General features: G+C 33.6%; 4 protein-coding genes across 7 annotated transcripts; 2 read left to right on the top strand and 2 right to left on the bottom strand.

Moving 5' to 3' along the window:
- Window positions 1–3084: 3084 nt before the first annotated feature.
- Window positions 3085–8411, top strand: LOC111286361 (putative transporter C405.03c). Of its 2 annotated transcripts, XM_022876275.2 has the most exons (8): window positions 3085–3432; window positions 4587–4982; window positions 5390–5607; window positions 6030–6100; window positions 6188–6289; window positions 7544–7661; window positions 7756–7891; window positions 8104–8411. In XM_022876275.2, the coding sequence occupies exons 1-8, from the start codon at window positions 3352–3354 to the stop codon at window positions 8164–8166; spliced, it is 1185 nt and encodes a 394-aa protein (XP_022732010.1). In that variant the 5' UTR covers window positions 3085–3351; the 3' UTR covers window positions 8167–8411. The 2 variants fall into 2 exon arrangements, with proteins under 2 accessions (XP_022732010.1, XP_089618668.1); XM_089762542.1 differs by lacking the exons at window positions 7544–7661; window positions 7756–7891; window positions 8104–8411 and adding an exon at window positions 6727–7537 and having other exon boundaries at window positions 3101–3432.
- A 1578-nt stretch (window positions 8412–9989) lies between these two features.
- Window positions 9990–15201, bottom strand: LOC111285271 (ubiquitin C-terminal hydrolase 22-like). 2 transcript variants are annotated; one of them, XM_022874611.2, is made up of 4 exons: window positions 14148–15201; window positions 13834–13958; window positions 10761–11806; window positions 9990–10439 (listed from the first exon to the last, which is right to left on the bottom strand). In XM_022874611.2, exons 1-3 carry the CDS (start codon window positions 15008–15010, stop codon window positions 11034–11036), a joined length of 1761 nt encoding a protein of 586 aa, XP_022730346.1. In that variant the 5' UTR covers window positions 15011–15201; the 3' UTR covers window positions 9990–10439; window positions 10761–11033. The 2 variants fall into 2 exon arrangements, with proteins under 2 accessions (XP_022730346.1, XP_022730351.1); XM_022874616.2 differs by having other exon boundaries at window positions 14154–15201.
- Window positions 15202–17790: 2589 nt separating this feature from the next.
- Window positions 17791–25407, bottom strand: LOC111286737 (uncharacterized). 2 transcript variants are annotated; one of them, XM_022876909.2, is made up of 5 exons: window positions 24128–25407; window positions 23731–23814; window positions 23467–23619; window positions 23110–23248; window positions 17791–18075 (listed from the first exon to the last, which is right to left on the bottom strand). In XM_022876909.2, the coding sequence occupies exons 1-4, from the start codon at window positions 24201–24203 to the stop codon at window positions 23241–23243; spliced, it is 321 nt and encodes a 106-aa protein (XP_022732644.1). In that variant the 5' UTR covers window positions 24204–25407; the 3' UTR covers window positions 17791–18075; window positions 23110–23240. The 2 variants fall into 2 exon arrangements, with proteins under 2 accessions (XP_022732644.1, XP_022732642.1); XM_022876907.2 differs by having other exon boundaries at window positions 23110–23619.
- On the top strand, window positions 20598–22830 carry LOC149518534 (NAC domain-containing protein 17-like). The gene is made up of 3 exons (XM_089762541.1): window positions 20598–21152; window positions 22001–22278; window positions 22373–22830. The coding sequence occupies exons 1-3, from the start codon at window positions 20954–20956 to the stop codon at window positions 22526–22528; spliced, it is 633 nt and encodes a 210-aa protein (XP_089618667.1). The 5' UTR covers window positions 20598–20953; the 3' UTR covers window positions 22529–22830.
- Window positions 25408–25427: the final 20 nt, after the last annotated feature.

The following is a 25427-nucleotide window of genomic DNA, read 5'->3' as shown; positions in this document are numbered from 1 at the left end:
AATATATTAAAACTAATAAAAATTCACATTTGGATTTAACTCTCTTAAATCTAAATAATACTATATGTTTTTTAAATTATAAGAAATTCAACTTATTCTAAATCTTTTAAAAAAATTTTTACACCCCTACAATTTTTTGTAAAAAAATAATAATAGCATAGTAAAATGTTGAATAAAAAAAACTATCATTTATCATAAATCTTATAATACTTGTTATATGTATAAAAAAATTGAAACTAAAGAGCTACTATCAAATTTCGTTTCCTTGGATAGTAATTAGTTTCCATTCAAGTTAAATCAAGAAAGTGATAATATCAAAGCAACAAATATAATATCAGAATGACAAACAAAAAAATCATAAATAAATCAATTCATTTCATGCTAAAAATAAAAAATTAAATACATACTTGATACATATGATATGATAGGATAGGTGATAAGTGATCATTTTTATCTAATTTATCACCGAACTTGTTCTTTAATTTCATAATAAAGTATAATGGGAATTTGATATATAAATCAATATCATAACAAAAACTAAAAAAAAATGTATAAAGATATATACAATATATGTATAGTTTAAACTATAATAAAACTAATAGCAATAGTCAAAACTTTAAAAGAAATTAAAAACACTAAATTTTCAAGAAATTTTGCTTAATTTTAAAATTTCTTTTCAAAATGATTTTTTTTTTCAAAAAGTAAATTATTATACAACTATGATGAAGAATTAATATAAAAGATTTTAACACAAAAAAAAAAAGTAGTATCTAAAATAATACAAAACCAAACATAAAGTAGTTTGTGCTTCTAATTCTGCTATATATAGTATCATAAACAAAAGGAAAGAAAATTTAAACTAAGTTTATTGCATGGCAAAAGAATATCTCGACAATGAGAAAAAATATTGTAGGGATGCCAATTTATTTCTTAAGCATCTCAAAACATATTTATATATAGGATGAGTCTTAAAAATAATTATGGGATGGTTTTGAATGTCTAATTGACTAAAATAAATTTAAGAACTAAATCAATATCAATAATAGCATTTTAAATTAAGAGTAATTTATACTTGAAAATTAAAATAATTAAACATATTACGTATTTAACTTGTTTGGGGGAAATTGAAAAATAAGGATTTTAAAATTAGTGTAATGATGATAATGAAATTCATTTTATTTGATATATTCCAAAATTAATTTTAATTAATTTGATAATCTCTTAATCATTTTGAAATTAATATATATACATATTAAATGTGTATACGTAGCTTAAAAGGTAAAGCAAATAAATAGGTCATATTATACAAATGTAATTTAAGAGTTGAATATTATAATTGAAAAAAAGAGAACACAAAATTATCCTATAATGATGGTAATTAAAGTTTTATTATATTTAATATAAATTTAATTGAGAGTGATTTAAGGTAAAAAATAATATAAAATATAATATAATTAATTTAAGTTTTTAAAATAATTCAAATATAATCAATGCATTGAAACAATTTAAAATTTATATTAAATCAAATAGAATTAATTAAATACAAAACACATGCTGATTGTTTAGATAATTCACATGTCAAAATAATAGATTGTCTACCTTAAATTTTTTTCATTTTTGTTAAAAGTTTTGGCTTTTATATATTTATATAAGATATAAAATAATATATGATGTAATTTACGAGTTTAATATTATAATTGAAAAAAGAAAATATAAAATTATTTTATAATCAATCAAAGTTTTATTTCCTCTAATATGAATTAATTGAGAGTGATTTAAGGTAAATAATAATAAAAAATAAATGTAATTAATTTAATTTTTTTAAAAAAATAATTCAAATAAAATAAAATATAGGATACATGATAATTTTTAAGATTGTCCAAATGTAAGTAGGCCATCCATATTAGAAAATTTCCTTTTCTACCATAGGTTTTGACTTTTATATATTTATATAAGATATATATAAATTATATGACTATATTTTTTTATGAAATTACAAGTATAAGTTATAATCATAATTAAATATTATATAATTGAATAAAATCAAATAAATAAATCAATTAACAAACTAAAATATAATTACACAAATTTAACATAAAATTAAAATAAATCCACATATAGTAAAATTTGAACTTAAAATCTCCTCCTTACTTTAATATAATATAGATAAGCTCAATAATAATAATAACAAAAAGATTTCTTTAATATAATTAGCGCTTGTTCTTTTTTCTTCTCTTTTCTCTTGATTACCTTTTTTTATTTTCTTTAATTTCTTTCTTTTTCCGTTTTGAGTTTTTAGGATGAAAATGTCAAAATGACTTCCTTTCAGTGACAAACTGACGATTATAAATAAATTAGAACTCTAATCCAAACCACGTACTCCACCAATAACGTAAAGCAATCCACTTGTTTCTCTTTCAATATTCGACAAAGTAAGGAAGATTATAGCTTAATTTTTGAGGTTACAATTATAATCAAATTATAATTATTGAATAATCAACTAATAAATTATAATATAATTAAATAATTAAATTCACGTATAGTAAAATCTTCATAAGATCTTCCCAGTAGATTACAGCTTAATCTTATATATATATATATATATATATATAAATTATCATTGCCTTATTAGCTAAACCGATTACAAGTAAAAAAAATTTCTACCAATACTTCTCTTAGAACCAACTCAGTACATCAAACTGATATGCCCAAAATCAAAGTATTTTCATTGTTGTTGTAATTATAAATTAATTTCAAGAGACACTGATAAAATAAATTTTGATTTTAAGATTAAAAAATTATCGCATATTTTATTTTTTATTATATTTTAAAAGGTGTATATCATCCTACTTTTTCTAATAATGAAGTTTAAAAACTGCATTGCAGTGAATTGATAATTTCGCTTTTTAAAAATTTAAGTGATGCATTAATAGTCCACACGGAAATAAAAAGCGGCACTTCCACTAAAATTATAATACTTCAAAGAGTAGAGTATGCTTTATTTTTGCCACTATCAAGCAAAGTAAATTAAAAGCAATTTATATTTCACCATATAAATAAATAAAATGAATATATATATATACTGCCACGATCTTTATTGTTAGTGCAACTGAAACGACCAGCTGGAGAATGAATCGGCGCCACTGCCCATGCTGATGGTGGGACTGTGACAGTGAACTAAAGCTCATGACTTCCCTTTGTTTTTTTCCTATATAATAACGTGTCCTTAGCTGCATTTACCTAGCCTTTGGACGTTAATGTATGTGAGAAAATTTTTTTAAAAAAAAACACACACACAGCGATTTGAAGAGATTTTTTTCGACAAAGGAGTGAAGAAGAAGGAAACAAAAGATGGGTTGGAGATATAGGGGTGGTTTGCTTCTGATTATTGGTGTTGTGTTCATGTGGGTTACCTCTGCAGAGGTCACTCAGGTTAGCTCTTTCTCTTCCTTCTCAAATTGTTTATTGCTTTTCTTAATTCTTTTAGTTTGAAATAGTTTTTATGTCAACATGTTTTCTTCGACTTTTCATGCTTCGTGTCTTAGTTTTTTGAGTTTTGACATCAAGCGATTGATGAATCTTCCATATCTTTCTGGGTACAACTTGGTTTTTGGCACTGTCACTGTGTGGTTCACGGTTATCTTTCTCGTTGAAAAGATCTGAGAGATGACCATTGACAATTTATCGTAAAGGAAAATTTTGTGGGATTTGGTGTAATCACCACTGAATTTAAGAAGAATGGTTTTGGTTTTTGACACGAGTTTCGGAGTTAATCCTAGGTAGATAGGAATTTATGTTATCTTGTCTCTATCTTCTTTTGCTTAAATGATAGGCAAGTTCGCAGTTTAATGATTATTCTGTAGAATTTATATATGGGTCCACATCATGTTATTTTCTGTATTCGTTCTTATTTCTAGCTTAGCGGTAATTGTCATTGGCGTGCAGAACAGCCATCATTGAAATGTGAAAACAGTAAAGAACTTGGCCCATAAAAATGTGTGTTCATGTTAATTAAAGTGGTCCTAAAATCTCAGATAATTGTCAACGTTTTTATGTTAGTCAGCCTGTCACTAACTATGGTATTATGTTTTTTGGATTCAGTTTCTTTTTTCTGGTCATATCTTTTACTTCTCCATCGTTGAAACTGATGATTCATTTTTTTCTCCTTGTTTGCTAATGGAATTGGGAGGTCTCCTGGTTGCTCCTGGGATCTTCGTTCTGGGCATCAGGATTCACCCACTTGCCTTTTTTACCTTCTAATCTGTTTTTGTTCCTGAAAGGTGTGGTCTTCTCATTCAGGCTCATTTCCTACATTTTACTATGCTTAGCTTTTGTCTTTTGTTATAAATATCTTTATCTATAATTTTTATTCACTTTTAGCTTTTAGTAATTTATTAGACATTCTTATTCTAAGATTGTTCACTTCAGGGATACGAGTTGAAACTTGAAAGATCATTTTCTTTGTACTGAAATTATAGTCAATCAATTATTTTTCTCTTGGAACTTGGATACTAAGATTCGGTTCTACTGCCATTTTCATTCTGTTTTTTGCTTTCGAGGGTTGACATGCTTGTATTCTTTGACAGGGTGTATTCGAAGACTATAGGCATCCTTTTGCTGTGTCATATCTTGGAACCTCTCTTTTGTCACTTTATCTGCCAATAGCATTCTTTAAGGACTGGTTAGTAAAGCACCTGAGAGGTCGCTCTTGTAATGCCAAAGGCCCAAAAGGAGTTAGCAAGTCCTCTGTGGAACTAAATTCTCCTGTAAAACATGATAATAAGCATGGCAATTTTCAAGTTGAACATCAAGCACCATTGCCTAAGGACTGTGTCATTGACTTCTGCATTAAGGAGGAGGGAAGTCCCGTGGTTTCTAGACGCAAAGATATTATGGAAGCACCAAAGCAAGAAAGAATTCTTAGTGCAAAGGAAATTGCTGCATTTGGCTTTTGCATGGCTCCTATCTGGTTTGCAACAGAGGTGTGAATGATAAAGTTGTTTATCTAATATTTCCTTTTAGCTAGATTTCAAGTCAAGTGTTTTTCTTTAACCGTTGAGCATCAAATTCTTTGAAGCCAGAATTTTAATTAGTGAGCAATGCCAAATATTTTCTTTTCCAGATTTCTCTTTGTTTACATTTCCAACTATGCTTCCACCATGTACATATGCATCTGTCCATGCTCCCTTTGCCTAACTATGCCACCCATCTTCTTTTGAAATTTCATATGCATAGATTTTCTCATTTCATGAAAATTCACAGGTCTTTGCTGTATGGGAAACATAACCCCGCTAAAATGCAGTTGATACACTACAGGAAAAGTTGAAATTTTCATATTCCATGGAAAGACATTAATGAAGTTCTTTCTAATATCATTCATTGTCTCCAGTATCTAACGAACGCCGCTCTCGCAAGAACAAGTGTTGCTAGTACAACATTGTTGTCCTCAACTTCAGGACTTTTCACTTTAATAATTGGAGCACTTCTGGGTCAAGACTCTATAAATACAGTGAAAGTAGTTTCCGTCATAATTAGCATTGCCGGTGTTGCTATGACTACACTTGGAAAGACATGGGCTGCAGATGAATCAAAATCAGGCACTAACAAGTATTGTTTTCCTCCACCTCATTGAACATGCCAGCATAATTTGGATTGAACTCATTAGTCGTGTTAAGGTTATAAAAGGGCCAGGGTTCTAGATATATATTTTTACGTAAATCGCTTATAGAAGACTAAGAAGAGAATGTTCTTTGAAAAGATATTTTCTAATTTTGCGCTTGGTGTTCTGTTTCAAGTCAGTGTTTTTACTTATTCATCTTGCTAATTGTTGGAAGACATAACCAGCATGTGATGGAAGATTGTGCATACCATGGCATACAGTAATAAATTGCCATAACTTTTTTTTTTTGGTCTCTTCTTTGAGGTGGGGGTGGGGTGGTTGGTTGCAAATGTTTACATAGTTTTATTTACTTTATATTTGCATGGAATGTTTTCTGAGAATCTACTAACTGTTTTTCTACTGCATTCAGAAGTGGAAATCATTCTCTTCTAGGCGATCTTTTCGCTATCCTCTCAGCTATGAGTTATGGACTGTTTACAGGTTTTATACCTTCTCTTTTATTTGAACCATATTCGAGTTTTGTTGATAAATTACCACCAGAACCTGAATTAAAATCATATATTGCAGTTTTGCTTAAAAAGTTTTCTGGAGAAGAAGGAGAAAGGGTAGACATGCAGAAGTTGTTTGGCTGTATAGGATTGTTTTCACTAGTTTCCCTTTGGTGGCTTGGTAAGGGCATTGTTAGTTAGTTTTCCATATCTTTTCTGCTCTATGTCATTTTTGTTCATATTGGAAATGGAGCATATGCCTTTCGACACGCTTAACTTGAACAAACCACCACTAACACCAAAATCCAAGCAAAATGAAATTTTCGACATTGTTATCTTACTGTTTTTCCAGATTGACACTGTAGGTGGAATAAATTTATACTTGTCAGCTAGTTTTCATCTTCCCTGTTCTGATAAGCTTTGTTAGAAGATGCCAAATAAAAAAAAATGCACATTACAGTTTCATCTTGTTCTTGATAACTTGAAACTGGATATAGTCAGCAAAACATTATGGGAACTAGTTTAGAACTATATAAAGCAAAATGACCAAATCAACTGCCAATGTAAACAATACTGGAATGATCTGACGTAACGTTTGAGACATGTGACTTGTAGCAGGGGATCATTCCAAAATGAAAAAAAAATGTTGTCAAGAATCATGTCCATGGGATATTTGGTGGGCTAATATAATATTAGCTTCGTGCTCATTTACTGCAATGAGTTTACAACAAGAAATTGTACTCCTTGGATTTGAAATTGAAGAGGAACTGGAAGCTAGTGCACTGAAATTGAAGAGGAACAAGAAATTGCCCATCATCTCTCTTTGAATTATACCAGAGATGATAGGGCATTATAGGCCCTTTCATTCAGAGTTTGTATATATTACATTGGACATTGAGGTTCTTATATTGCATGCTTGGGTTGGTCAAACCAAAACTTCCCTTGTATTACATTCCTTGGCATCTGAATCCATGAACAAAGTTTAATATACTCTCTTTCTTTAAGAAGGCATGAAGTAGCTTCTTTGCTTACCCACTTGATCTTTTAAAAGCATGATATATATCATAGGTTTGAAGTTCAAGTAAATGAATCACGCTTTTTGTTTGTAACTGGGAGACACTAAGGATCCTCCTAGGATTTCATAGTTTGTCGAACCATAGTTCTTAGTTAAAAGCTATAAGTGAATCCTCATTGTGCAACAAAACGGAATTGCTCAAGGGACATGCAGTAGTAAATATACTTCTCTTCTTGGTCCTTTTTCTCTTCTTCAGGATCTTTTGCTGTTTTGATAACTTCTTTAGTATTTTGTAGCCACTTCTTCAATGAAATGCTTTATATCGGAAGTAGCCATTATGCTTCTAACAGCTTCAGTAAATGCTCCCTTAGGGATCTTAGCAGCATTATTTATGACTTAATGTTTCGGAATTCTTTCCAGCATGGCCTCTGACTGCCATTGGTATCGAACCAAAGTTAATGTTTCCTCAATCAGCTAAAGTGGGAGAGATAATCCTTATAAACAGTTTTGTTGGAAGTTTTCTGTCTGACTACTTCTGGTACGCCAACACAACAATCTTACTGAATTTTCTGATTTCTGAATCCAAATGTGCTTAATTCCTTTAAGTCAACATCTGTTATCATACTTAACAGGGCATTAGGTGTTGTCTGGACCTCCCCCCTGGTAGCTGCACTAGGTGTTTCACTTACCATACCTATTGCAATGTTGGAAGACATGCTAATTCATGGTCAACGGTATTCAGTGATCTACATGATTGGCTCGGCTCAGGTAAATGGTTGCATAGTTACCATAACTTAATCACATTGATCACTATAAATGGAAAACAAGAAAAATAATTGCAAAGCAAAATGCATCCATAAATATTACTTTTGATCCTCCAGCTTATTCTATAAAATTTTAAAAAGAAGCATCACCCGAAACGCGATGTTGTTGCAAAAAAGTCCCTTGCTCATTAAGGATCATATTGTGATGTATTTCAGGTATTCCTGGGATTTCTAATAGCTAATATTTCAGACTGGATTTCACAGAAGTTGAGATGGTAGAGCTTCAACATAAGGCAAAGCTTTCATTTTCCACCAATACTATCCGTTTCACCTAGCCTTGATGATGCATGGCCCCCATATTGTTTGCAAGGCCTGCTGAAATGATACATAAAAGTTATATGAAAGTATATACTAATGTTATATGTACCAAAGAAAAAGGATATGTTGATGTTATGAAGTTTGCTGACTGGCTGTGGAAGATGAATGTTTGTTAATGAAAATTATGGCTTTTTTTTTCTTGTCTACTTTTCCTTTCTTTCAAAATTAAAAACAAATGAATTTTACTTTTTTTTTTTTCAAAATAAAGTTTTGACATAAAAACTTATGATAATTTAATTAGAAAAAATAGATATTTCACTTTTCTTGCTTTATTTAAACATGAAATTTTACCAAAGAAATTCAGGGAATAAATGGAAAATTGAGTAAACAAGAGAAAGAGAGAAAACAATAAAAAAAAAAAGGAAGTGAGAATGATTGTAAATTACATCATAATTTTCCATGCTTCTAGGAGGTTAGGATTGAAAATTCTCAAATTCTTCAATCCCCTTTGAACAGTCCAAAAATACAAAATTTCCCTGTTTTCTAATAAAGAAAACGAACTATTATCCTGTGGTAAACCTTTCGGTGAACCGAGTACAAAAACTATATATATATATATATATGATGAATGGGTAGGAAATATGTCACGGATTTAAAGAAGAGTCTCGAATCTCATATCGAACATAATAAGAAGATCACTGAGATATAAAAAGGTTCATACCACCTTTGTCTTATGAGACATTTTTTATAAGACAAAACCGTAAAGTCAAAGAGATCAGAGCGGATAATACCTCACAAGAGTGTGAACCGTAGCATGAAGGCTGATCTGAAACGTCAGATGAGTGGATATTCAAGTCTCGGAACCGCGCGGATTCGAAGTTTAAGTCTCGAACTCTGACAAGTGGTATCAGAATCAACCCTAAACCGTTCGATTCACGTCAAGCACATCGAGGGAGGTAAGTAGGGTGGCCAGTCTCCGTAACGAATGCATCACGAGGTTAGGTGAGAGAAAATGTCACGGAACTAAGGAAGAGTGCTGAATATCACATCGAACATAATAGGAGGGTCACTGAGATATAACGTTAAGCACCTCGAAGGAAGTAGTCAGAGTGGTCAATCTCCGTGACGAGAACATTACGAGATTGGGTGGAAAAAAATGTCACAGACCTAAGGAAAAATCCTGAAATTGGGTGAGAAAAAATGTCACGGACCTAAAAAAAAATCTTGAATCTCACATCGAACATAATAAGAGAGTTACTGAAGTATAAAAAGATTCATACCACCTCTGCCTTGTGAGACGCATTTTATAGGACAAAACCGTAAGACCAAAGGGACCAGAACAAACAATATCTCACAAAAATATAAACCGTGATAAAAAGATTGATCTAAAACGTCAGATAAATAGATGCTCAGGTCCCGAGATCACACGAATTCAAAACTTAAATTTCGACCCGTGATAAATGCGCTTATCTTGACCTAGGTGTTCTTTTCTCCCACATCTTTGCCTTTGGTTTTTCACCCTTTCTTGCCCATTTTTTCTCTTCCTCTCCTCTTTTGTAATTTTATTTTTTTCTTTACATTCTTTTACCTTTTGGAAAGAGGAGAACAAAAACAATTTTTTGTGTTACACTGACTAATGTAAATTTCTGCAACATTAGACAATTGACATTACATGTTACTCACCATTTTATCCAGCTACCAGCTGAACTCCTGCTCTCTACCTTTTGCTTCAATTTCTGTTGCACTTGGTTTGTTATACAATCTTTTACCATGGGATGAGATATTCCTCATGGCCATAGATGTACCATGTCCTGAATTTTTTTTTTTGTTTTTTCCCATAGTAAGAGAGAAGGATGGCTTTTACACGTACAAATACACAACAGCAATGGGATACCCTTTGGGAAGTAGATATGCTAATTCTCTGCTTGCCAAAGCCAAACATATGAAAAACGTTTAACCTGGTTGATAGTTACAATTATAGACCAGGACTTACATGAAGAAAAAACAATCACCCCTGAGAACAGGTAAATCACAAACTTAGGCTTTAGCTTCATTGATCATTGAAAAAGAAATCCCTCAGCCCCTGAACCAGAACAATAAAAAGAAGGTATTGCCAGTTCAAGCTTACTGCTCATATAAAACCCACCTACATTATGATATTTAAATTGTCAATATGTTTGAAGTGCCTGGCTTTTCGTTTATCAGCTCTCTGTGTGCCACTGCCATAGATGAGCCTGCAATGAAAATGGGTTTAGATTTGCATGCTTCGATTTTGTACTGTTCATGACAGAGATAACTATTAATAGATAACAGTAAGGCTCATATTAGGGATGGATGAGTGTTTTCCAAAGTAAGCAAATGAACCTTAGCCTTTTCAAGGAAAAATGTAAATCAATCCGTTGGCAAGGATATGCCATGTGAGAAACGATTAGTAAACTACATCTCTCAGGGGATCCTTTGAAAGGATTAAAAAAAAAAAAGGAAAATCAATCAATACGTCAACACTTGAATGAGTAGGAAGAATAAATTCAGAAATCTTTTAAAGGAATCCATACCTTACAAAATTTGATTTTCCTGAATATTGGAGTGCCTCAAAAATTTAGGCTCACTTAACACTCCAACCAAGTATTACAAATTACCCACTTGAAGTACTTGGAACGAACAAGCAGCCCAGTCTTTTTACCAATGAGCAGAGCAGCTTGATGAAACTTGTTTCTGGTATTCAAAACTAGCCATGACATCTGATGTGTAATTCCATATTAAGCACAACTTTAAATGACCCAACATGATTAGAATTAAAAACCAAATTCTTATCTCTGAAAATTATATTATGATGCATCTTGCTTTTCACTTGCTTTATAATATAGCATCTTCTGTACATAAAACATCATGTATCCTTGTGCAGCTCTAACAATGCTCTCATTAACTCTAGTAATCCAAGCATCATCACACTTGTACCATTGATTACTCAATCGCAAATAAGTCACATAATGCCCAGCATCTAATCTACCCGTGTGTGTGACAACAGCAAATAACTCAAATTCCGATGATAACTCGTTAGATGCATCTTGGTCGTCTCCATCAAAAGGGAAGATCCTGTTTCCAAATCGACTCCTCAAAATGGAAGAAGAGAGATATGGAGCCATGTCCAATGAAAATGGGAACTGCAGATATCGGTCAACCTTCCTTGACATCTTTCGTATTGAAGAATGTTCAAATCTTTTAACATGAAAGCATGAAACCAACGGAAGCTTTCTTATGGACATCTGCTTAAGAGACTCTTGTCTCACCTGACACTTTTGGCAGAAAAATTTCTGATCAGAGCCCAACCTCTCGGCTCTAGTAAATCGTTCTAAGCAACTCTTTAAAGTAGATATCCCACAGTTTTGATTTGAACCCATGCAATCTACCTCAACACTACAAGAGTTATGGGATTTGGCGGATGAAGACTTCCCAGAACCCCCTTGGTTTGGTTCAAAGTCCAGGGAAAAGTCTACACATGGGTCATATGTTGTGGATGTAAAACCACAAGCCAGACACATGACATCAGATCGCAGAATACCAGAAAATATTCTATGTGCAATGCAACAATCTCCACTGCCTGCACCATCAAGGAATGGGGGGTTATGATACTATCCAATATAAGAGATAGGTTATCGCCCAAATTCTCCTTCATTGCGAAGAATGGTGTCCCAAGCATCAAACACAAGCTCTTCATTCAAACATTTTTCAGACAAACAACTTGTTATGCAGACATACATTCAAATTTTAATGACTTGAGTTGATTAGATAATAGTGAGAATGTCAAAAAAAAAAAGAGCATCATGCTTCTACAAATGTTGGACAAGGCAAACACAAAGCAACTACAGTATCAAACGTTAACTTTCAACTACAGTTAAGAGGTAGCAATGAATCAACCCCCCCCCCCCCCCCTCTTCAGCCATTACCAGAACCAGAACAGAGGATGCTAATTCTGACTTGACCAGAAAAAAGGGCGTGATATAAAAAGTTTCAATGCAAAATCATTGCAGTCCAACTAAAGCTCAATACAACTTATGGTTAGCAATTCTTTCATCTGTTTCCAATATTTAACTTGAGTTTCCAGGCAGAAGATCAAATTTCATCACACATGAAAACAAGAAGCTGCATATCATAACAGATCTCATGGAATTATCGACATTTTAGTCTTTACTGACACTACCAGAAAATAGCAAGAAAGAAAAGGAGAGAGTAAGAGGCAAAGAAAAGATGGTTAAAGTTGGGATAACCTTGCAGATAACTAGCCCAAACTTGATCATGTTCAAAAGAATCTGGATTTCTTTGCCCAGCCAAGGCGTTTGAAGAATGTTTATAAAGAAACAAGATGACCCCAAAGGCAAAAATGGCTTTGATGCAGGTTGTTAAACTAAAGCAACTCTCTCCTTTTATAAGACCAGGATCAACTTTGTCAGAGGATAGGATCCTATACATGGCAAAGGGGAAGTAACATGAGAATTATTAAGTGAGGTGAGAAATTCCTATGTCGAAACCAAGTAGGCTAAGGAAGGTTGACTTACTGGAGTAAAGCGGTTGACATCATCAAGTCTGCAGTCCTAAATCTGAATGCACTTGTCAACTCCTAGGGCAAGAAAGACGAAACCTAAACCCATGCCCTGCAGTTAAATATTCAAGTTACTTCTTAATCTTTAGCAAAATCTTCGATAATGTCTATTAAAAAAATAAACACTAGAAACAGTAAAGTGGGGGAAGACTGACAGTAGCTGCTTATTAAGAGTATCTTACGTTGATATATGCTGCACTAGTATAGCAGCAAGTTTCGCACTACATGATTTCTACATTTCAACTCCCTCCTTCCTCTAGTGACTTATTCCAGTTAGTTGCATCAACGGCTTCTTATCTGGATTTAATCAGCCTCTTGGTAACTATAATTTGGCCACTTAAACACTATAGCGGCAGACAACCCCATCCTTTGCACAGACTTACTGAAGATTCCTAACCAAATTTATCAATCCTAATTAATCTCTCTGCTTTACAATGTTCCAAGCTAACTAATGCAGACAAACTATTCTTTCCAGAATGTCAACCTAAAATCAACAACTCAGCAAAGTTTTACCATAGCCATTACGAATTACAGAGAACATGGATCCTAGTGCGTCATCAGGAATACCATTCCCACATGATCAAAGTCAGAATTAAGACAAATACCTTAGAAACTTTGATCAAAACATTCACATTATTTGATCAATGTAAAACATTCACATTATTTGATCAATGTAAAACATACAATATCGTTCCACAACAAACACCCTTTGAAGAAGTTGACAAGCATGTAACTAACACAGAAATTACCAATAACAGAACAAATGTATCCAATAGTTAGATGTCATGAAGGATGTGGGCCCCATAATCACACTCGACAGATTTAGGAGATTCTTCAATCTTTGGATTACCTTACAAATAAAACACCCCGCCTATGGGAACACCTTACAAATAAAACACTCCACCTATGGGAACTCCGAATATAAACATTCAAATCACTATGCAATTTCAGGCAGGACGGCACACACTTTCTAGAAATGCAATTTAAAGTCACAACGATAACCTAGCAACAGTAAGAAAGCTAGTCACCTGGACTCTGGGACTTCCTTTTATCCTTCTCCACCTTTTCATGAATTCCATCAAGCATGGAAATGAAAAATTCATGGGCATCCTGCTGTTCATAACTAGCCAAATTTGCCGCATGTTGCCACCAACTGCAAAAACCTCACATCATATTAATCCCACATGTTTTTTTCTTTACCTCAAAACAAAACTAGCAAGTAACAACTTATACAACATCAATACAGATGAAAAAAAAAAAAAAAACCAAAAAAATGACTTTTTCTTACTCTTCATATTCACTCTCAAAATAAAAAATACCATATTTTGACAAAAACAATAACCTGTACAGGAATTTTGCAGGACTATAAGGAGTCCGATCCCCCGAAAAAACAGCCGAAAACATCGCATCCATGTCACAAGCCAAACACAATCTTGAATTTTTAGTACCATTAATAGCACCATTTTTTTGCTGACAATAATATCTATTATGCCGATCGCTTAAGAAATAGTCTCGCAACGGCGGCGTATGGAGCAATGCTTGCAAAACTGAATTCATAAAGCAAGTATTCCCCAAATTATTCAATCCGCGTAATCCCCAAGGTAACTCCGTTGACGAAATCAATGAGGCATTGGTCGCATCGTGGAGAGGGATCGAATGGTTTCCGATGATGACGTGTTCTCTTGAATCTGGGGCCCACGGACGGTAATCTACTCGACGTCGCTTTCGTAGATTCTCCGGTTGAGATCCGGTAACGTTGCATTGCATTGCGGTGGATCCGGACGTGGATGTGGTGGCGGTGGCGGTGATGGTTTGAGCAAGGACGACGGCGGCGTCGAAGTCACGATCGTAGACCTGGTCACGGCACGCGCAGCAAAATATCTCAGCGCGGTCGACGTCGACAGCGATCTCGTGGCCGGGGATGGAAAGCGCGTGAGCCGACGCGTGGGAATGAAGTGGAGGCGCGTGACAGGACACTGCGGCACATGCGACGCACGCGTAGAGCCTCGGACGTGAGGATTCCTCGCACGTGCTGCACCGAGGGACCTCGGAGGGTTCCCTCCTTATGGCGGCGCGACCGCCGGGCGGCTTGACGCGGATACAGTCCTGTAAAGCGCGAAACGGCTTGGAGCCGTTGCGGGAGCGGAAGTCGACGAGGTGGGGACACGGCTGAGGCGAAACCTGGCCGTTGATCTTGGAAGACATGGTGGTGCCGGGAGGTGGAGATCGTGTTGGAAATGGAAACCCTAGATATGAAAAACATAAGGTTCATGGATCACAGAAGGGGAAGATCAACGGCTGAGATTGGTCGAATGAGAGTGAGGTAGCATGGAGTTTGATGAGGATGAGAATAACCTTTGTTTATTTATGTTGGTGGGGTAACTGGCTTGCTAGTCAGCTCTTCTCCATACATTGGTCTACTATATATATATATATATATATTTATTTATATTTTTGGTTTCTTATATATATTTTTTCCAAAAAATATTAAAAAATTAATCATACAATTTATTTTTTGATGTTTTTATCCAAAAAGAAGAAATAAAAAAAAAAAAAAAAGTGAAGAAGGATATATTCAATTTTGGGAACTTTCTTTTAATTATTTCTGGTCTTTCTGAATAGCAGTTTTTGAAATGAAGCAAAGACCAAAGAGCCGTGAATGTAGGGGTTTCTTTTTTTTTTTTCCCGAAGTGGGGGGAAAGCAAGAAGAAAAGTGAGGGTTTCGATGGATGAAATGTGTTGTTTTCTACACCGTTTGATTGAGAGCCTAATACGTGGAAGATCTACTTCTTGGCCCACAATTCCTGATTTGGTGGAGATTGGATGGTTAAGAACTTTGAATGTTGGCCCACAAAAAGGCTCTGAAAGTCGGTAAAATGTCTGCCAATTGGCCCAAATTAGAAAAGCAAAACAGTAAACGAAGCTGATCCTGTTTTTATCCGGGGATTTACTGTATGCATGATGAGGTAAGATTTAATAATTTGTATTTATATAGCATTAAATATTTGTAATTTAAGTATTTATATTAAATTTTATATAAAAATTATATGCTATAAATTTTTTATGTAAAATTATAAATTTTTTTTTATTTTATTAAATTTATATTAATTTTTATTAAAATTTTAAATTATATTATTTTAATTTTTTATATTATTTTTATATAAATATTATTATATCACATTTTAAAATATTATTTGCAACATACTCACATCAACTTAAAGTGGGCACTGCTTCTACCCTTTCACTTAGTCAATGATACAATCTTTTTTAGTACATAAAATCTAGTATAGAATGAATAGATAGGTTACTGAATTTTGCGGACCTCGACTTAACTCACAAGGCTCATGCATTTTTGTATTTTGGGCCAATGTGAAAAAAGTACTAATTGTAAGATTCGGAGTCAATATCACTTATTTGTCAATTGAGTTAATCTCAACACAGCCACTATTCATTATCTCTTGAGATCATGAAACTAAAAGATTTAATTATGAAAAAAAAAAAAATTATCAAAAAATTTTTTTTAATCAAACATATTTTATAAGAAAAAGTTTTTTACAAGAGAAATTTTGTTTCGGATGATTGATCGATTCCTAGATTGTGATGATTCCTTCTTGGAGAAGCATTTAATATGAACTACGACCAATCATGTGTAATGTCCAAAGTGGTCAGTCATAACTATGCAGCATCCGAGCAATGATAACAGTTTGTAAAAAAAAAGAAATTTTTTTTTTTATTTTTTTTGTCTATTTTGCATTCAATTTTAAATTTCTTTGAATTTAATATTTAACTCAAATAATTCATTAGAAGTTGAATTTCAATAAAATTAAGATGCAAATTCCAACGCTTTGTAATTTTTCATTAATTTCTTTTTAATTAGCAACATAATTTCAAAAGCAAAAAAGCATAATGCTTTTATGTACCCTTCTCCCAGCCCCAACTAGATATCATATGTTCTTTCCTTCTATGCTTTTGCTAAAGGAATTTCCCTTTTCTTTTATGGTAAGTAAACTAAAATATCACCTCCTTTCAAGCAGAAAAAAGAGCTATCCTTTCAAGAGGGGGGGGGGGGGGTGTTGGGTTTGCACCCACAAAGCTTGGCTTCGAGCTGAAAAATCTAGCAGATTTGTCTAGGCAGCTGTCGGAAAAGGAAGAAAAAGACATTGACCCACCATCAACTGCAATGTTCTAGAGTTCTTGCTTCAATCTGTTCTTTCATTGCTTGAATAAATCACGTGTAAACAATCTTTTGTCACACAAATTGTCATTCAGTCATGCACTGCCACCTTAATAAGAAAAGACGACATTTTTTTCATGTGATGGCTAAAATTTATTATGATTGATGGAAAAATTCTTGGATAAAAAAAGTATGTTAACTTGGGTCAAATTTGGTGACTGATAAATAGAATGACCCATCAACCATTGTTGCAAAAATTATTTGCTAAAATGTAGTTGTTAGTAGTATTAAACTTGTAATTTTGCAAATCACATGGCTCCGATACTTTCACCGGGCATGCGAGGATGGCCAATTGGCCATTGCTCGTTTTTATAGTCCTTTTTTCTGGGGGGAAGAGAACCTAGTGATGTGTCTGAAAACGATAGCCAACCCACCAACAAGCTCAATAATTTAGTCGTGCTGTAGCCAAGGCGTGTTTTGGTGGAACCCTTGTCATCAAATCATGCCCAATAACCTTGTACAGACATTTCACGTCCCTGAGCAGACGGTAAAGATCAAGACCTGTTACATTCTTTTTCTAGGAAAACCCACATGTTTTCATGACTAGGATTTAACTTCTTTTGGCAAAATTGGTAGGTTGCACTGATTCTTCCTTTCTGCTTGCCCCATGATGTACAACTACAACTCTACTGTTCGAATCCACTTTTGTCTCCAAGAAGGCGAGAACAGAGAGGACAATTCCCATTAGTTGATATAATTTGGTTTAATGCTGTCAATTGTGCTTTTTTGTCCCTTGTTTTACGAAGCAATCTACACAACAAAAATACTTATCTCCATCAAAAGAAGCTGGCAAAATGTACAAGTTAATTATGTTACAGACATTCAAAACATATCATCTTATAGTAACAAAATTCATCAGGCTTTTACATGTTACTTTTGATTGGAAATACAACAATTATTTTTTCAAGGAAAAATGATGTTCATGAATTTCCTTTTCGCAAATGCTAACCACCATTTATTTGGAGTTCCATTAGGCCTATAGGAAACACTCAACAGTCTCCCACTCGTTTCTTCTCTTATTTGCTTCAGATAATTCCTGAGCAGTTCAGCATTTAAGAAATCAACAAATTACATAGTAATAGAAGATTATCAAAACTTTGGTACTTGAAGTGGAATAAAATCACAAAAGATCAAAAACTTTCACATAGCAGATAGAAAAGAAAAGTTTTATGAAATATTCCAGGCATTGCAAACTTCCTACAACACTTATTGTGCATTGATCAAAGAAGTATTTGAAAACAAATAGAATTACATTTTTCTATTCATCAAAACTGAGGCATTTTAAACACCTTGATAATATCATTGGAAAGGAGGCTCTTTAAACAACTTGATCCCCTCAAGTTAAGATAAACATAAATTCAAGAATGACATCAAATCTATATCTCCATATATTTTTGTCTACAGACCATTTACCTTTGTAAGGTATTACATAATTTGTTAAGGATGTTTGTAGCATTTTACAGAGAAAGGCCAAAACTAAAAAAAAAATAAAGAAAGAGGAAAGAAGAAGGTTCTGGAATGATATGGAAAGGAGGAAATGGGATAGAAAAGGGGATCAATGAGGGGGAGGAAAGGCGGAAAGAAGACTGATAAGGAAGGTATGGACCATTCTAGCTCCTTTGTTACAATAATAAAGATGGTTTAACAAGAAAAATGCAAATTTAAAGACAAAGAAAAGCCCCATAACATTTAAAAAATGTTTTAAAATGTTTTTATAGTTTTCGGTTATTTGGGTTCTTTTTGGTTTTAAAAGAAGAAAACAATTTGGAATGTTTTTAAATAATATGAAAAGTTATTTGGGTTCTGTCCGGCAATTTGTATTGGTTTTCCAATAGGCTGTAGAATCATTTTTTCTTTTTTTAAGTATGAGTAAAAGCAAAAGTTGAGGAATTACCAAACTGTTAAGTAGGGTGGTTGAAATTTTTAAGAGTTTACTGGTGGGTCTTTTATTAGAGAGCAACACTGGAAAAGGAAAAGGGGTGCAATAAGGATGATGCCACCAAAGCTAAAAAGCTCACTGAGAAGAAGTTCGTTGATGAGGATATTACAGGCCTAAGAAATTTGCTTTAAAGGCTTAGAATTTGTATCCCCTAAATGATTTGGAGTCATTTGGCCATATTTTTTTTATTTTCTAAGAGAAAGGTAGAGAACCTATTTTTCAGTGATTTTTAATGCAAATAGCTTTCTTTCCTTCACCTTTTTTGGCATTTGTTTTTGTGTATTAGGCTAACTGGAAGGCTTCATAATATAGCTTTTGTCTATCAAGATTTTATGCAAGTTTTATCTCATGGAGTTTGCATCATACTTTCATTATTGCCTTTCATTGACAATTGATCAACATCCTGATTATGGATTCTTAAAGCATCTATTTCATGATTTATTTGCTCTTAAAGTTATTGATGGAAATGTTCTACCTTTTGATTTTGTTAAAGGTTAGGGACGTCGGAACTGGCAGCAACAAAAGAGGGAAAGGGAATGTTAAAGAGGAAGGCAAGTGGCTTATATCCTGCAATTAGCATGTGTTATAATGTTATGATTTTTACTTTGCTCAGAAAATTGTTTCAAAGCATAAGCTTTAACAAATGTTACTAAACAAGCTAATTGTGATCTAGGGTGATGTGCTTTGGCATTGTTGGTTAAGATATGCTTTTGAAAGAGGGAAGAAAAGCTCACTTCCAATTCTTTTGATGGGCTAAGTTTTAGGATGTTGAACTAAAAAATTATGGTGATATGACATAAGTGAAATTTTTTGTCATATAATTTGCACAAACTAAGTTTAGTTTTTTTATTTGTTATGACTTTGATTTAATGTCTTTTTGAAACTCATTATATTATGAGGTTTGATTTGTTAATGGGATAGATTACCTAATTGGAAGGTTGCTGCTCAATGATAATTACTTTTGTAGTATAATTAATATGTTTCATAGCTAAAAGGAATATGCAATGTTATGTTGTAGAGGTTAATTGCCTTTTCCATTGATCTTTATCTGTTAAATGTTTATTTCCTATTTGTCAATATACCCATTTGTAAACCTTATGATATTTTATGATTTGATCTATTAGCAACATGGGTGACTTGACTAGGAGGCTGCTATTCTTTCTTCATTAGTGTTTAGGGTGCATATGTTTGATGTTTAATAGGGGCCATTAAGTTTTAGAAGGTGAAGGTTTAAGGGCTAAGGGTAACAAAAAGAACGAAGAAGAAGAAAGATATCGGAGAGGCAACGAGAGACGGAACCATCGAATAAGTTGTGATAGATCATAGCTCAAAGTTATTGTCATGGAAAGAATTTTTCTGTACACTTGAATTAAATTCTTGATTTATGCCCTAACTTTTAATGTTGGATTACGTATCCAACTTCAATCAACTTCCTTAATATTTTATAATTACCTTTTTAGCGTTCAATTATACAAATGTTGCTTTATGTAACAATTTTTATTTAATATCCATAAAATTTTATAATTATATGTTAAAGGTTAATAAGATCTCACAGAGAAGCGTGAGCTTTTGTCCTAGTTTTCAATAAAGGAAAGTTCCAGGTAAGAGAAAAGAGTTTATGAGGCCGTTAGGACCGGGATTTGGACCAACTGGTTCGAACCAGAGCGGTTTTTGTCCTATTATAAAACTCCCTTAGTCCACCCACTCTCTACCACTTCTCTTACAAGTTTTCTTTTTTGACCGCAACTCTTTCTGTTATTTTTTTCTCAAAATCCAACATAGAAAAAAAAAAAAAAACCCAAATCTCTCTTAAGGTTTGTACCCTAATATCAGCTTTCCAATTCGGTATCATGTCAATTAAATTTCCTGTTTTAAAGTTCAGTTTTTGATCTGTTTATAGCTCTTAATCAGATTTTTTTTTTTTTGCCTATTTAGTGGAAAAAAAGGAAAAAAGAAAGATTTTTTTATCAAGAGAATGACATTGATGGCAACGGCTGCGATGGCTGATTCAGGTTTTGTTGACAATCTAGTGTTGCCACCAGGGTTTCGGTTTCACCCAACTGATGAAGAGCTGGTTGTCTATTATTTAAAGAGGAAGATCTGTAAAAGAAAGCTCAAGCTTGATATCATAAGGGACACTGATGTTTACAAGTGGGAACCTGAGGAACTGCCTGGTAATATTTTTTACCCTGAAGTTTTGGGTTTTTATTTTTAGCTTGGGATTTTTTTGGTTAATTATTGATGAGTTTTTTCTGGCTACTTGTTTTTCATTTTGTTTGTTTGACTGATATTAGTGCTTTATCTTTCAACATGCAAATACAAGGGTATTGTTTTGGTGCTTTGAGTTCGTTTTTGTTTGATTAAATTTCCTTTTCTAGGGATTGTTTTGATTTGATCTGTTGTTGATTTGTTCATTTATGGGTTTGGTTTATGAGGATTCTGTGGATATTGATTCCTTTACATGCAAATCTCTGTTTTCATCCATTCATTTAAAAATATCACTGGGTTGCATTGACTTTGGTTTGCACAGTAACTGAATTGTTTGTTTCGTTATAGTTTTGGTTGGTTATCAATTGATTTTGATGGAAATTTGAAGTGTAGAAATTGATTGGATGACATTGGTGATGTAACTGTATTATCATGTATCATTTATTCAGGTTCCATACGTCAATTTGAAATTTGCTGTTTTTTATGCGTTTTTATTTGAAATTTGTTTGTTTAGTCATCCAACGCATTGGAGTTTTTGTTTTCGTGAAAGCTAACTTCTTTTAACCTCTGATTGCTATGATCTATGACAAGCTAATGTAATCAATGATGATGTTTTCAGATATCCTAAAGATTCTTAGACCAAGAAGGGTTGTTTTTGTTCCCATTTGAAGCTCTTGATGCTATCTATTTTAAGGATGGATTGTTTGTTTGAAAAAGTTCACCAGCAGATAATCTTTGCTGGTTTCTAGCTTTTGGTTTTGCTTTATTTGGTTGTTTTTTCTTTTTTCTAATGAACAAAAAAACCGTCATACAGCACAATCGATACTGAAGACTGGGGATAGGCAGTGGTTCTTTTTCACTCCAAGAGACACGAAATACCCTAATGGAGCAAGGTCAAACAGGGCAACCGGACATGGGTATTGGAAGGTAACAGGAAAGGATCGTACTGTTTCCTGCAATTCTCGGACAGTTGGAGTCAAGAAAACTTTAGTTTTCTACAGAGGGGGCGCACGTAATGGTGAGCGAACTGATTGGGTGATGCATGAATATACCCTTGATGAAGAGGAACTCAAGAGATGCCAGAATGTAAAGGTATGCAGCTGAATAAGTTTCCTAAGAAACTTTTCCAGTTTTCCAACCATATATAATCTGTTCACTAATTCTGTGTTTCTCTTTTGCATTTCAGGAATATTATGCTCTCTATAAAGTGTATAAAAAAAGTGGACCTGGCCCTAAAAATGGCGAGCAGTATGGGGCACCATTTAAAGAAGAAGCATGGGCCAATGAGGAATATGCTAGTTTTAATGAAAGTTTCGGTCATGTTTGGCAAACAAGATTATGATAGGATAGGATAAGATGATATTATGAATAAAATTAGATTAAATAATGTCATCCTACTTTGTGTTTGGTGTATGCAAGGATAGGATAGAATAATTTATTTATTTGTCAAAATTATCCTTCCTCAAAGTTTATACAATTTAAATTATTGATATAATTTTTAGGGGTATAATTGGACATATAAGTTTAATTCCATGAATTAAAAATAATCCACTTGGGGAGGATTGAATAATCCTATGCCAGGAGGATATTAATCCTCCTTGCAATCCCTATCCCTCTCTTTAGATAGAAATCGAATATGATTTATGATGATTATCATCCTATCCTATCAATAATCTTACGCATTAAACATGACCGAGGTACATTTTATTTTCACAATTCTTTATGGTTAAGAAAAACAATTGGATTTGTCTGATAAGTAAAGACAAAGATAATAAAAAAAGATCAAGTACAGAGAAGCAGCTGACTGACTAAAAGGATTCAGTGCTAGTACTAGGAACACGTTTCGCAAATGCCCAGCAGTTCAATAATCTATGTGACATTTAACGTAATACCAATGAAAAAGAAGATGGTCAGGAGATTTACCTGCTTCCTTTTGAGACTGTGGAAGTGCAAAGAGCCCTGGAAAAGGAAAACCAGATTCTCCAGGTACAGGAACCTTTTCCAATCCCAAGTTAATGATAGCCTTAGTCCCTTCAGCCAAGGTTCTACAGCCCTCAAGCCTCTTCAGAGCCAAATTTATGTAGAAAGTCAAATATATAAGGAGCTTATCTGCAGGGCTCTTAATATCAAAGTTTCTAACAAACACAATGGCACAAAAGAAGGTGATGGCTTCATCAACAATATCAGTTCTATTGGCATACCACCATCTTGAATTATCAAATCAATGAATAAGAAAAAAATCAATGAATAAGAAAAGGACATCAAATCGAGAACAACTACCCAATGACGCTATTAAAACATGAAATTCGCCTTGATCTGAAACAGGAGCAGGACCCTTTATATGACTTTTCAAAGGAACTAAAGGGCAGCCACAGGCATTAGTAATTCCTTCCTCATCAACAAAACTAGAATGATAAACCTGCCACTTAACAACTATTTCTAAGTGAATATCAACCAAAAATTATCATAATTAAAACGATCATGACATACATAAATAACCTAGCAGAGCAAGGGAGAGGTAAGGAAAGAGATTGATTTAGCTACCATTTTCCTTGAATCCCATTTCCAAATAAACGAAATCAAGGAATTGGATTTTCCCAAGAAGGAAAGGAGGGCAACCAAAATTTTCTGCAGAGAACAACAGTAAAACACCAAATTACAATCAACAGTAATGATCTTTCCACAAAAGTAAGAAATTTTCCTATCCAAAAAAGAGGAAAAAACATATGAAATACTAAATTCAGACCGATTCATTATATGGCATTAAGCAAGATTTGAAATCTTAAAAAAAATAACACAAACCCATTAAATTACAGAAGCCATGAAATGTAAAATTAAGGTAAACCCACTACAGGAATGGGAAATTCGTTTCATTCTGTATAATGCATAAACAGATATTAAAATGTAGATATCTTAAAGGTAAAAAAGGGGGAAAATATACCAACAAACTTACAAAATTTTCGGATTGATCTTGACTTACAAAAATGAACCAGTTGCATGTCGTTCCATGCAATCATGTAGTTGGAAATGGGGGAAAACAAGAAAAAGATCAAGCTACTTCCTGCCAACAAACGCTTTCAACTAGGTCCTCGACGACTTAGTTGAACAGCAATCTTTTCACCTGCCTTTGCAAATTGACCTTTAACTAGTTAACTGGGCCGTAGTGCTGATTTTCTGCCACTACTTTTGAAGTCTGAAGATGCTCGAAAGGCAAGGGCAGACCAAGAACGAAATACAAAGCCTAAAAAGGATCTCCAGGAAAAAGGCCCCTTACCCACCAAGGTTGACAGCAGGCCCAGACACCAGTTTTTGGTGAAGTGGGATGCCCTATTTTTGGTAGCCAATGGCCAAGTGGAATCCAAATCTTCTGGTGCTTTCATCAAAAATGATTTTTAAGGGTTGAAAATATGATGAACCCACGTATACTTGTCTTTGCCATAGGTCCCAACGAAAATCCTCCTCTAAACCTTACTAATAACTAATGTTGTAGATGACACTTTTACCGTTTGGGTTACAAATTACTGGTGGTTTCCTCTCTTATACTTCTCTATCGAACCTCTAATCATCATTCATCATTTCTCTATTTGAAATAAAAAGTTTATGATCGAGTTCTTAATGTGTAAATGATGGAATGGATGTATTGTGAAGTAAAAAAATCATATCAACCTCCATTTTAATTTTAAATTTCCTTACCAAAAAACAAAAGTATTAGATTATAGATCAATTCAATCAAAATCAAACCACTTTGGACCCTTTTTGTATTCCTTTCTCCCACACAAGGCACCACTAAACAGTCTGGCCATCACACCACCAACCAGACACAAGGCACACCCTCACAACCTGGCTTCTTTATGCTCTTAGCTTCAACGAAGAAAATATTTGAAAAACTATACGGCTCATAACATACCAACTTGTAAATATTTTGAGGCCATCAAACTTTTTTGGCACATTTCACACCATGTTAAACCTTTTTCAACATCATTTTCTTTTGTTAACCTTTCAATCAAGAGACAAAACTACCATTTCCCTTTAGCATCAGAGTCCAAAAAACTCTTAATAACCATTCCATTGGTTTTTGGTAGTTGATTCTAATTGTTTAGGATTCTAAAATGACTTTTTGATTGTCATGGAAGTCGAACAGACAAGCAGGTGGTATTACAGAGGGAAGTGATTTTGATTGATACCTCTTAACCAATTAATTATGTTGATTTTAGCTTAGAACAAAAGTCATTCCGAGTCTA

Source organism: Durio zibethinus, chromosome 6 (genome assembly GCF_047325235.1).
Source record: "Durio zibethinus cultivar Kanyao isolate XHJ-2024 chromosome 6, ASM4732523v1, whole genome shotgun sequence".
Classification (NCBI taxonomy): domain Eukaryota; kingdom Viridiplantae; phylum Streptophyta; class Magnoliopsida; order Malvales; family Malvaceae; genus Durio; species Durio zibethinus.
This window is presented reverse-complemented; position numbering and strand designations above follow the sequence as displayed.

Excerpts from the sequence above, each read along its gene's own strand:
- LOC111286737 (XM_022876907.2), bottom strand. The coding sequence starts at position 24,203 with ATGATTGCATGGAACGACATGCAACTGGTTCATTTTTGTAAGTCAAGA. Across the intron at positions 23,815-24,127 it reads AAAATTTTGTAAGTTTGTTG|AAAATTTTGGTTGCCCTCCT; the intron begins GTATATTTTCCC and ends TGTTCTCTGCAG. Across the intron at positions 23,620-23,730 it reads AATGGGATTCAAGGAAAATG|TTGTTAAGTGGCAGGTTTAT; the intron begins GTAGCTAAATCA and ends ACTTAGAAATAG.
- LOC111285271 (XM_022874611.2), bottom strand. The coding sequence starts at position 15,010 with ATGTCTTCCAAGATCAACGGCCAGGTTTCGCCTCAGCCGTGTCCCCAC. Across the intron at positions 13,959-14,147 it reads CCTGCAAAATTCCTGTACAG|TTGGTGGCAACATGCGGCAA; the intron begins GTTATTGTTTTT and ends AGGTTTTTGCAG. Across the intron at positions 11,807-13,833 it reads AAGGAAGTCCCAGAGTCCAG|GCAGTGGAGATTGTTGCATT; the intron begins GTGACTAGCTTT and ends TTGATGGTGCAG.
- LOC111286361 (XM_022876275.2), top strand. The coding sequence starts at position 3,352 with ATGGGTTGGAGATATAGGGGTGGTTTGCTTCTGATTATTGGTGTTGTG. Across the intron at positions 6,101-6,187 it reads GAGTTATGGACTGTTTACAG|TTTTGCTTAAAAAGTTTTCT; the intron begins GTTTTATACCTT and ends CATATATTGCAG. Across the intron at positions 6,290-7,543 it reads AGTTTCCCTTTGGTGGCTTG|CATGGCCTCTGACTGCCATT; the intron begins GTAAGGGCATTG and ends AATTCTTTCCAG.
- LOC149518534 (XM_089762541.1), top strand. The coding sequence starts at position 20,954 with ATGACATTGATGGCAACGGCTGCGATGGCTGATTCAGGTTTTGTTGAC. Across the intron at positions 21,153-22,000 it reads GGAACCTGAGGAACTGCCTG|CACAATCGATACTGAAGACT; the intron begins GTAATATTTTTT and ends ACCGTCATACAG. Across the intron at positions 22,279-22,372 it reads AGAGATGCCAGAATGTAAAG|GAATATTATGCTCTCTATAA; the intron begins GTATGCAGCTGA and ends TTTGCATTTCAG.